This window comes from Sinocyclocheilus anshuiensis, unplaced genomic scaffold (genome assembly GCF_001515605.1).
Source record: "Sinocyclocheilus anshuiensis isolate Anshui unplaced genomic scaffold, SAMN03320099.WGS_v1.1 scaffold684, whole genome shotgun sequence".
Taxonomy (NCBI): Eukaryota; Metazoa; Chordata; class Actinopteri; order Cypriniformes; family Cyprinidae; genus Sinocyclocheilus; species Sinocyclocheilus anshuiensis.
Genome location: NW_015554107.1, coordinates 630,233 through 642,877, shown reverse-complemented (window position 1 = coordinate 642,877; position 12,645 = coordinate 630,233). Strand labels below are relative to the sequence as shown.

Sequence of the window (12,645 nt, the reverse complement as noted above, 5' to 3'; positions counted from 1 at the left end):
CTGATGATTCAAACGCGAGTTTTGAGCAGTGTAGAGTAGGCTTGTTGTTTGTTGTTTCTCGGATCACAAATGCAGACGTGGTTTTATGTTTACGCAACGCTATACGCAACGCGTAAAAAGACATTAAAAGTCATTATAATTAGTAATTATGTCCCCACTGGATGCTTTGAAAAGTGATTTCTGTTAAATAAAATATCTCCTTTTGAAGTGGACTTTGAGCTTTGTAGCTTTGCAGATCTTTTTTATGCTCAAACAGCAACATTACAGACTAACTAAAGTTGAAAAAGTGAAAAAGTATAATAAGACCCCTTTAATGACTTTGAGGGAACAATTGATTAGTATCTCAATATTGATTCCCAGCTGTCCGACTTTGTTCATTTGCATTTGGTCTCTGTACTGACTGATGTTTATCTATCAAACCCAGACATCTTGTCTGTACTGCACTGAGGAAAACTAGCAAGGTTCCTCTTTCACGCAAATGTCTTGAAGTTTAGTCATCTACTTAAGGCTTTTATTGAGACATACATAGGAATTGCAGTGGTGTGTGTTTAGTATACAGCACGCATTGCTTTAAGTCTCCAAAGATGATGAAAAATATCTTTGAATCAAATAATATGACAGTATGTAGGTCTGTCGCAATAATCAATATATCGACTTATCGCGCAATATATGTAAATGACCTCAATAATTTTTGATGACGCAATATATAGCACATTATATTTACTTAAAAATTAATGTCACCATGTTTTTTACATTCCACTTGCGCTTGTGTCATGCTTCTAAAACAAAGTTTCATCTGCAGATATGGCCTTGTTTAGGGATCTGTGCCTTTGTGCATACGGACATCTGACTTCTAAGTAGTGATTGTGTTATTGAGCAATAGTGTGCAGCCTTAATTTACAGAGAAAAGAAGGTCCGGGAAAAATCTGTAGATGGAAAAATCTCCATACAAGTTCTTTGTGCATTTTTCTTTTTTCTATTTGTTACTTTGCACTTTTTATTAAAAAAATTTGATTTACTATTTATTCAGGTTTTTTAAGGTATCTAATATTTTGATACTTAATTCCCATGATCTAAATATTCTTAAAAATTAAAAGTTTGTTGTCATTTGGAAGTGTGTAGGCCTTCTTGCATTATTATGCTGTTACATTATGATTATATATTCAGTGGCATAAAATGGTCTTTAAAATGACAATAATATCGCTTATCGCAATTATTTCTGGGGCAATATATCGCACAACAAAAAGTTGTTATCATGACAGGCCTAACAGTATGATTAACTTGTCGTGCGTAAGAACTCACCCGGATATTTAGATGAGAGATTTACTGTGTTTGTCATGTTGGGCCTTTTTAAACGAGATGGATTTTCCCATAGGTCTGGGTGAGGTCATTGCCTTTGACAAGGACACACAGAAAAAATAGACTGAATCTTGTGACGGGCCAAATATGTGGTTTGCAAAGAATGATCTTTTCCTTCTAGTGAATCGGGAAGTAAATGTAATTGATGTATTTGAAGAATTTAGTTCCTTACTGCCAGAATTGGTGGCAGTCCAAGTCACTCACTTTTGATTTTTTTTTTTTTTATATGAATGTCTGACTCTGTGGTCCTCCAATCAAAATCAGAATCAAACCTAAAGTATTTGCTGACGTTTGAGTCCTTATGATATGATTTTTTTCTTCAAAGCCTGCTATTCATGTGCCCTTCCCACTTCGTATGACAACAAAGGCATTGTTTGGCTTGTGTGTTCACTTATATAAGACAGGCCATAGCCTAAATAAACTAGAAACTGAATACTTTCATCTGTGTGAAGCTATATTGTCTCTCTCCTATCTGAGAAGTCTATCACTCAGACCTCAATTGACCAAAGCCTTTGATTACAACATTTCTCAAGAGGGTCTTAAAAGAGCATAAGGGTGAATCTCACAAACCTGTAAAGAAACATTCCAGGGTTGTTGTTTTTTTAACCTCAAAATCAAATAAAAGTTTTTATGTAAATTATATGTATGCATCTTGGTATTTATGGTTTAAATTTAAATTATGTATATAAATTGCCCGGAGACACTAAAGTATTAATTAGAAATGTACTTTTTTTAAAGCAAGCTAGTAAATCCAATAAATAAATAAACAAACTTTTCGATTTTGTTGTTAAATTTGACCTAGACATGTTTTGTAAGATTTACCCATAAACAACCACCCATAAATGTAAGCTCGATGCCTGTTTAAACCTGGCGTGCTACATTTATTTATTTTCCCCCTGTTCCAACGTTCTTTTTAAACCTCAGCTATTCATAGAGCCACTTGACTGCCCATGGAAAACAACTGTCTGATCTGAAGGATGCACTGAAGTGCACTCCAGGCTCGTGATTTCGCAGCTGAGGTCGCATTCCCGTTCTGCACTGTGTCGTTGCGCGGGTGTCTAAAGTGTCGGCCGTAGGTGGAGTCCTGCATTGGACCCTTCCTGAAGCACATGTCAGCAGATCCTCCTTCCCTCTGTTCAAGCATTAGTGCGCCGCACCGCAGTCCTTACATACAGAGTGTGTGTGATTGAAGCGGGTCGCCGGCTCATGCCAAAGCAAATACACATGTAGATTTTGTTTTGTTTTGTAGTTTTATACGTTCTCATTTGTTGTTTTAAGCCTGTTTAGGGGCTGTGTTTACCGGGTTTAAAAGAAACGGTGAACTTTTTGAGACTGTTTTGTTTGTTTTTATTAACCATTACGCTATTTTAAGGCCACGTTGGTTTCCTTTTAAGGCCTGATGGACGGGTCATCTTAATACTATTTTAGCAGACTGGACAAAGCATTTATCACCCGATTTATTTATTTTGGGTAGCTTTTTATTACTCTGGGGAGAATAATGGCTGTAAAGGGGTCTGTCTGAGGATATCCGGGTCTCTGGTCCTCCGTCATGACCCTGGAGAGTGTGGCGATCACGGAGAGCTCCTCTGCCCGGGGATTTTGCTCCTGCTGCGGGGCAAAAATCATGCCGTACTTCTCCGACAACGCGGTCGCTTCTCAAAACCAGATCAACCAGCTGTAAGTAAAGTTAAACGTATTCACCGCATTTACGAGTCTAGTCGTCAAACATTACTCACTGAAGTCTTTATTAGTCTTGATTGTTTTTATCACTGCACTGATGCTGATAATCAAGAACTTTTCTCACGAATGCAATTGGTTACGGTAAATAATATACACTGCGAAATGCTTCTCGTCACATCTGGAAACAGAAGTGGATGTTTCTCAAGCCTTTGTGACGTAACTGTGTGTGTTGTGAAAGATGACAGTAGAGAGATGTGATTCACCAACCTGTAGACGAGGTTAAATGAGTCGTACTATAAGCGTGCCACAGCGTTTTACCATAACCATATAAAGTCATGAATATATTGTGATGGTGTCTCTAGTACTTTTTTCAGGAAACCAACATAAGTAGAGGCGATCTGTAATGGCATGTTTTAGTTGTAGTAGGTGATAACAGGGTGTTTTATGTTTGTATTATTAAAATATAAACACTAGTGTTTAAAAAGTTTGTGGCTTAGTAAGGAAAAGTACTTTGCTGATTAAAAGTATTAATTTAAAAAAATCTTACTGACCCCAAAATAGTGTATAATTTTAATTGCAGTTAAATGTTTAATGAAAAATGTAAACGTCAGTGTTTTTTGGTAGCTTCTCATATTGAAAAATATATGAACATAAGGCAGTTTGATTTGTCCTCAAAAGTTATTTCATATTCTTTTTTATTTGTTAATCTTTAATGTATCAAGATAGAGATCAGATCATGTAGTGTAAATGTTCTCCAAGCTGCTTTCAAGTTTTGATGGATAGCAATGCGATTCAGGAAGTGGTTTGAAACACATGCAAAAGATGTGACTTGGCAATGTGTAAATGCATGAAATTGTTCAGGCTATACAGAAGTTCAGGAACTCCAAAGAAAATGAGGTACATAACAACTGTTGCTTTTAGTATCGATAAAGGTAATTTAGCAGAACTTGGTGAGCTGGTTCAAGGTCTGCAGAATTTTGCCGTCCAGCATTTGTACTATTATAAAAAAAAGTGCACTCAGTTAAATTTGCATATTGTGTGGGTATTGTAGATATGACATATATCTGTTTTGTAAGTGTGATGTACAGTATGTACCCCATCAGATAGAAATCGATCAAGATGCATGAAATGACCAAATGTAAAAAATCTGAAGTGAAATCTTTTTAATGTTTGACGCATTTGACTTTCCACTCAGGACTTTGCTCTGGCAAGATGCCAGCATTAATTATGAAAACATGTTGGTGGATCTCACAACAAACCTAACTGTAGCTAAACTGAGCTCTTACGTCAGTCATTGAATTTGATTTGAATGAGATTTTCTCTCATGTTTGCACAATGTTGTTTGTGTTTGCTGTTTTTTTTTTAATCACTTTCGTATAACACTGTAGCATAACACTGTAGTTTCGACCACAGCTTTTGCATATGTCCAAGACCCCAGACAGCATGAAACCTCAAAATGAACATTGTGTACTAAATCCAATTGCTGTACACCCCAGCAGACTGTGAAATCTTTAGAGTCAGGCCTAAACTCCAGTCGATTGGTTTCTTTTATGTTTCAGTGCATAGAACAGAGATATATGGCTTTGTTTTTAGACTGACTAGCAGTCACCTGACATTTGTCAGTAGTGTTATGCATCATCCGTTTTCCTCCTTATGCAGAAGAATCAGTACTGATGTTATTTATGTTGTGTTAGTCGGAAAGACTTGATCACTGGGGTGGAGTTCTGTTTTATCTTGCAAACAGTAGATATGAGGAATTAAATTTTCAGTGAACCTTAATCCACGTTGTTAATTTGCTTTGATCTGTCAGATAGGGCAGAAGATACCTGATGGGAATTACCGTGCTTATATTTAAGCATATAAAAACCTCCATTATTCCTCATACACTGCCAAGGCAAACAAAGCTAAGATTAGGTCTGTGTTTGTCAGTGAGCTTTAATGATTAACTTGGGAAATTACAGGTGTGATGTACTGGAAGGAAGTTGAGTAGTGTGTTGAAACTTGCAGTGAGAAACAGAATTGCTGCACTTGCCTTGGCTTCAAACACTGTGACGTAGAGAAGCTGAACAACTTCCAAGTAGAGTTAAATATGCACTTGATAGGCTTAAGGGTTGGCATTGTTATGGGGAAGTCTGATATGGTTTGTTGAAATATAGAGCGTAATTGGTTTTGTAAAATTGCTTCCTCCTAACTCTTAAAAATGGTGTTGAAACATCAAAACCCAGCTGAGATGATGCTAATGATGTCTAAAAAAAAATTTAAAGCAATAAAATACTAAGTCACATGCTCTTTGAGAGTGACAACTAGGCTATATAAGCTATTATCTAACATTTTAAAAATGGCATAACATAAATTGTTTTAAACACATCCATTGTTTATGGCTAGAAATTCTATATGAAAACACAAATCAGAATTTTAAACGGGATTTGTCTGTGTTATTTTAGCATTATTTATATGCTATTATAGTTTTAGTAATTTTAGTAAACTTATTTATTTCAGTTAGCTGCCAAGGAAACATTTTAAGTTTTAAATTAATCTAATAATTTATTTAAGCTTTATTGCAGTTGCTGGAAATTAGTTGTAATAGTTTTAGTTTTAAGTTCAAATTTCGATAACAGGATTATAGAGTCAAATAAAATAATTAACCGGCTTGTATTTAATTTAACCTTAGAAAAAGTACACCTCAGAAAAAGCAACTCTTTTCACCAAATTGACTTAATTTCTGCTAACCCAATCTTATTTTGTACTCTTCTTGTGAAGTGCTTAAACACTTTTTCAATTATTATCAATATATTGCTTAAACTTAAAATATAATCTTACACGCCAAAATGTTTAAATTCATTTCATAGTTCAAAAAGTGGCTTCTTTTGCCTCATTCACAGACATTTCTTCTCTGGATTGACCCTTCACCAGAACCCCCTCCTCTCTTCCTCGGTATAGTCAGTATGACTTCAATTGGTTACCCATGTGCACCAATCAGAAAGCAGGACTGTGAACCAGAATAGTGCCTCGGCGTCTCGTTTAATTTTAAAAACTAGGCCTGTAGTCAAAGTTTTACTCTAGTGTTTGATTGTCCTCATTCATGTTTTCCAAACCTTCCTCTATCTTCACATATCTCTCTTTTTGTCTATTTATGTTTTTTATTAGTGGCAAGGGGCCTAATTTCTATCGCAGAAGGTGACAGAATGCCATCTCCTGCTCTCGCTCTGAATCTCTATCAGGCCTGAACTCATAAGGCCTTCAGCCCGGGCCTATATTTATCCCTTCCCTAGTGGGAGAGTGACTAATACGGCCAGGGACAGGTGGGGGTCAGGCATCTTCAGCTTGTTGCGTGGCTCTCAACGGCCCCTTACATAGCGATGATTGTGTCTGTGCCCTAACAAGTACTGTCCAGTGCTTCATGCCAAAAGATGATCCTCCCACCCTCTTTCATTCTCTCTCCCTAAGCTGTGTGTAGACAAATGCAGCCACGTCATCCATTTCCTCTGTCTGACCCATCTAAATGCTCTTCTTTTTTCTCCTGTGTGTCGGCGTGAATGTGTATGCCCTTACATGTCTGCCTCGGTGAAATGCCAGTGGGTGGAAATTGCATCGCATGGCCCCGGTGGCCTCTCCGCTCCCTTTACACGGATACTGCGCGACTTGTTCTGAGAAAGCCAGCCCAGTGTAGTGTCCCAGGTCGTATTCTTGACATGTCACTGAAATGGTGTCGCGTCAAAGCTTTTGGAGTTTAGTAGTCTGCCATTTGTACTCAGTATATTGGTAATTAACCTGAAGTACTTTTGGTAAATGTTCTACTCCATCTTAAACCATTTTACAATTTTTTTTTTGTTTATTAAGCATGAAGATTTTATGAATGTGCATTAATTGAGAGATAACATGGAGTATTTTTACTTTTTAAAAATTAATTTGGCATACGACAGGACCAAAATGTAATTTAAAAATGGTGAAAACAAAAAATATTGGCTTAAATATTTATATTTATATTTTAAATTAAAATATTTGCAAACTACCAGACAGTCAATAATCTTTATCACACCCTGATGTTGTAATCAAGCAGTTTGCATGCTTTTTGCACAAACTCTCTTTTAGCTGCCGTGTTTGGTTACATGAGATGATATACAGTAGCTACCAACACTGTAAAAGTCCATCAGCATTCATTCACTCTGCCGTTTATTTTTAGGTTTGTAAAATTAGCCACTACCCCAGTCTGCAGCTCATATCCCCTCATGTGCTGATAGATGATGCCTAAAGCATGAAAGTGCAACGTGCAAAGCATGAAGAGAGACTGCACTAAACTCTCACTTTCTGTCTGTCTTGTCTGTCTGTCTGTCTTGCTCTTGTTTTTTTGTTTTTTTCATATCGAGCTTCCTGTAAAGGTATTCCACAAAGCATCTCGTAGCCATACTAGTGGCAGCCAGGGTCCAAAATGAACATTTTATCACACCTGCCAATGAGTTTAAAATGTGATTTATTCCTGTGAAGGCAAAGCTGAATTTTCAGCAGCCATTGCTCCATTCCATGATCCTTCAGAAATCATTCTAATGTGCTGATTTGGTGCTCAAGAAACATTTCTTATAAATAGATTATTTTAGGAATAGAAAGTTGAAAAGAACAGCATTTATTTGAAAAAAAAAATGATTTTCTAAATTATAAATGTATTTTTGATAGTGTAAGTGTCTGTCAAACTGTCGCTTATGATCAGTTGAATGCATCCTTTGCTAAATAATTTGTTTTCTTTTAAATAAGACCCAAAAGGGATCAGTAAGATTTTATTACAAAAACATGAAACCACATTGTCTTGACCAAATATTTTTCATTTTAGTGTTTGTATGTTTTATATGTATAGTGTAAAACTATCTCTTTTATAATTTGCTTTATAACATGTTTTGTTTCCTATTAAAGTTAAAATAATTTTTGTTTGAATTTTGTGCTTAAGTGTTAGTTTTGGACCCTGGGGCCAACTATAAAAGAGAGAGGCCATGAGATAAAACTGAGACTAGAGAAGGGAGGAAACCGCTGGGTCAGGGGTGACTGGGATGTGGGAAATGAGCTCAGTTGAGCCTGATGTTTTTTTTTCTTTGTGTTTTTATTCGGGGTGTGACTGCCCAGGGCTTCTCGCGTTCCCTCTATTCTGCAATCCTTCCTCCCCCAAAATTCTGAGACCGAGAGCTAGTTTCCACAGAATTTCCCAGATTCCTCGGAAGCAGCAGTTTATGAGCGTGACCTCGGGTCACTGTGTAAGTGTTGAGTTGAAGGTGTTGCTTCGTAATGACAGCTGTTACGGGTCAAACGTCGCCTCTACCGGGCAGAGGCCATAGTCAAGCTGATAAACAACAGCATCTCCGTAGTGATTTCTGGAAACAGTCTCTCTCACACTCAGCATGAGCCCCCTTCACTTATTTCACAATGTCACTTTGAGGTCTCTTATAGTGCAAATGCAGATGTGAATGTTTGAAGTTGGCGTGCGTTTTTTGCGTCACTGTGGCTTTCAGATATCAAATATCTGTACCATTTAAAATCTAAATGTTGACAATTTAACTACCTTTTTTATTTTCGTGTTAAATGTATAATAATAATCTTTCTCTCTATCGCTGTTTTTGTCATCAGTATCAGCGAGAACTTCCTAACCGTCAAAGGTGCCGCCCTCTTCCTCCCGTGGGGAAATGGCTCCTCCCCTTCTTCAGCACCCTGCATTACACAGCGGCGGAATAAACACACAGGTATGAAAAGGTTCTATTGTGTTGATTCTCCAGCTGTCAGATGCAGCTCAATATAATGGTTATATGGAATCGGTTATGGAATCTGTCTCTGTTTTCAGTTTTGCTTTGAGCTATACCATATGGAAATATGTAAGACCCTGGAGATGAAGGACATTTGCAGGATTTGCATTTGCATTCATTTTGATAGACATACCGCTGTGCCTGCAGATAGACAGCATTGATTTCATTATGAGACCCATTAGCTTACAGGAGTGCATTATGAAGAGGCACTAGTAACTGTCAGTCATTATATAATATAGATTACATTTTATTAATCTTTTCTATTATTTTTTTCTTATTTTTTCTTGTTTATTCTTTAAACTTTTTTAATAACAAAAGTATGTAATGATATACAGTGTTCCCAAATACATCTTTGGCACTTTTGCCACACTTAAATTATATTGCATTAGATAACAAAATATTCAAATTAAGTGTTATGTATTTTCAAAAAAATAAAACAAGCTGTTAAAATGGCTCAGAAACTGCTATTTCGATATGCGTCATAATTGATAAGATACGATGATTGCAGTTTCCATTTCATGCTGATTATAAGGTGCAAAAACTGTTTGAGCTCGCTTTAAGCAACTCTCATTAATTTTTCTTGTTTTTAACTCTCCAGTTGATTTAATATTTCTATTCCTGATTTACAAACTCGAGCTAATCAAACTCCAGCCTGACAAAGAACATATGTCTCATATGGGAGGAAGTGAAATTGACCTCTGAGTAATTTAAAGGACTAGTTCACCCAAAAATGGAAATTTTGTCATCATTTACTCACCCTCATTTCGTTCCAAACCTGTATGAGTTTCTTTCTTATGTTGAACATAAAAGAATATATTTTGAAGAATTTTGAAGATTGTTGTTGGTCCCGATTGACTTCCATAGTAGGGGAAATACTATGGAAGTCAGTGGGGACCATCAACTGTTTGATTACCAGCATTCTTCAAAATATTTTCTTATATGTTCAACATAAGAAAGAAACTCGTACAGGTTTGGAACGACATTAGGCTGAGTAAATGATAACAAAATTTATGGTTGAACTATCCCTTTAACTGTAGTATGCAAATGTCACAGCATTATTATCTGGGAGGTTTATAGTTGTTAATGGTTCATTCGCAGGTGACCTTCAGCAGCATTTGCAGACCATGATCACCCTGCTGCGCCCAGAGGACACCATCCGCCTGGTAACTACCACCATTCGGACCTTATTAATCAAAACACAGGCAACAGAATGCTGATCGAGTCTCTATCACAGGCTGTCCGGTTAGAGAGCGCATACGCCCTGCGTACACGGTACATGGTCATCGTCTCCACAAACGGTAGACAGGACACTGAAGAAAGTGTGGTTCTGGGAATGGACTTTGGCGAGTCAGACAGGTCATTATAATGCATATGCTAATTACATTCGTTTTTCATTTGCTGCTCTAGAAGGTGGTGCTCATAACATGTGATCATGTGTTTCCTGTAGCACTTGTACAGTTGGGCTGGTTTTACCCTTGTGGAGCAATACGCTTATACACTTGGATGGAGATGGGTGAGGCATAACGTTCACACACAAACCAAGTTCTACATTTTTTAAACTCAACTTTTACAAAGTGTTCAGACTGAACGTGTTGTATTCCTCTTATTAGTGGCTTCAGTGTGTCCACCGTTAACCGAGTCCATGTCTTCAAACCGGTCTCGGTGCAGGCCATGTGGTGAGTGTCTATAAAGAAAGCTTTTTTCACTTTCATACTTTTTTAAACATAGTGTTAATGGATTTTCTCTCTTGCACATACTCGCAGGTCAGCCTTGCAGTCCCTGCATAAGGTTTGCGAGGTGGCCAGATGTCATAACTACTACCCGGGGAGTCTATTCCTGACCTGGGTCAGTTACTATCAGAGCCGTGTGACCTCCGACCAACACTGCATCAATGAGTGGAACGCCATGCAAGATGTGCAGTCTCACCGTGCAGACTCGCCCGTGCTGTTCACCGACTTGTGAGTAACACACACCTATGCCAGCTATGCTAGCTTTTGCTGAGTAAAATTTAGTGCTGTCAAACGGTTAATCGCGATTATTCGCAGCCAAAACAAGTTTTTGTTTACATAATATATGTATGTGTACTGTGTATATTTATTATGTATATATATAAATACACACACATACAGTATATATTTTGAAAATATTTACGTGTATATACATTTATATATTTATATTCTTTAGGGCTGCCCCCTAATAGTCGACTAATCATTAGTCGACCAGAAGAGGCTTGGTCGATCAATTTTTTTAGTTGCAGAAAAAAAAAAACCCACACTGGCAAAGTCACGCAGCTCATTAACGGCTGGTCTATGGTAATACAGTACATCCGGCAGGACATCCGAACGCTCGCCTATCAATCATCCACCACAAATATGGCTTATCATCTTTGGTCATACAGATAAGAGTAATACATCTTTCAAATCTGTAAAGACTCTGTTTATTTGTGTGCACTCACAATAACAACAAAACACGCTTTTGTAAAATAATGAAAGAAAACAGGATGCGCTTTCTGCCGTCTCGGTCTGTGAACTCGAGTGCGAAACTCCGAGTATATCTTTGCCTTACAGACATTAAAATATATCTATAGAGAGTGAAATGTCTACTTTCAAATGAACCAATTCAAATGGAAAACAAATACTCTCAGATTATGTAATCCGTATGAAACATGCACACAGGTGCATCACTACTGCGGAGATGACGAGTCGGTGTCGCCGAGTTCATCTCTTAAACCAAAACAAAGAAAGCACTTGTTTATCAGTGAATTATTAAAATGTTAATGCAGCCTCCTTACTGTTTTTCCCTGACACATACATAATCATAGCTTCTGCCGGTGCGCTGTGGCAAGCTTTAGGCGTGTGCTTGAGCGCTTATTAGGCTTTGAAGGCAATTAAAGGCTCATTATAATGATTTAAATGGTTTATTAATAAACGTGCGATTAGTCGACTAATGCTTAAAATGAACGACTACTAGTCGACCCGAAAAATCCTTAGTCGAGGGCAGCCCTAATATTCTTATATTTTATATTATATATAAATATATTTAATATATAAACATAACATATTTTTCTTAAATATATACATGTATGTGTTTGTATTTATATATACATAATAAATATACACAGTATACACACATATATTATGTAAACAAAAATTTATAATTTTGGATATGATTAATCGTTTGCCAGCACTAGTAAAATTTTATTTTTGATCAAATAAATGCAGCCTTGGTGAACACAAAAAGAAAATGATTGTGTAGTTCTCACTTTTTTGTTTTGCTCTGATGTTGTGGAAAATGGGTCAATGACCTTATTAAGCAAGGATATTGTTATTGTGCTTTCCATATTTAGGGCCAAGTTAATGTTTACAAAACTTGAGTTCCAAGTCAATAGTGGTTTGGTTTGTAAATCGATCCTTGTTTTTGGAAAAGTGAGACATGTGCTTGCACACACTGTCAAGCGGCTGTCTGATGCAAGCTCAAATTTCAGTTGTATAGGCCGAGAGGGCAAGTTTGCATCAGAGCAAGACAAGGAGGCATGGCGTTCCCTGAATAGATCGACATGTTATTGCCAAATTGATGAGATGAACTCTGATGGTGTAATCCTTCTAAGATGTTGCCTGGACTGTAGGGGGGAATTTCCCCACAGTCTGAGGCATTTCCACGTGCATGTGTTTTTAAAATGCATGACTGTGGCTGCTTGCTTTTTATAGTTCCTCTGAGATAGATTGATTTACGGTCGGAAAATGGGTGGGATAGATAGGTAGAGTGGCGGATGGATGGAAACAGGTGACTTGAGTAGGGGAGTGAAAATTGTCGATCTAGTACA

The 12,645-nt window shown here is 37.2% G+C and overlaps 1 protein-coding gene across 4 annotated transcripts in view; it reads left to right on the top strand.

Moving 5' to 3' along the window:
* LOC107669738 (protein phosphatase Slingshot homolog 2-like) overlaps positions 1–12,645 on the top strand; it is a 31,050-nt gene that overhangs the window by 11,165 nt on the left and 7,240 nt on the right. The window contains exons 1-7 of one of the 4 annotated variants that reach the window (XM_016462116.1): positions 2,529–3,036; positions 8,656–8,762; positions 9,921–9,985; positions 10,057–10,178; positions 10,270–10,335; positions 10,433–10,498; positions 10,586–10,780. In XM_016462116.1, the coding sequence (XP_016317602.1) occupies positions 2,909–3,036; positions 8,656–8,762; positions 9,921–9,985; positions 10,057–10,178; positions 10,270–10,335; positions 10,433–10,498; positions 10,586–10,780 (749 nt within the window). In that variant the 5' untranslated portion in view covers positions 2,529–2,908. Of the gene's footprint in view, positions 1–2,528; positions 3,037–8,649; positions 8,763–9,920; positions 9,986–10,056; positions 10,179–10,269; positions 10,336–10,432; positions 10,499–10,585; positions 10,781–12,645 lie in introns of those variants that run through there. The other 3 variants (XM_016462115.1, XM_016462119.1, XM_016462117.1) reach the window with 3 other exon arrangements.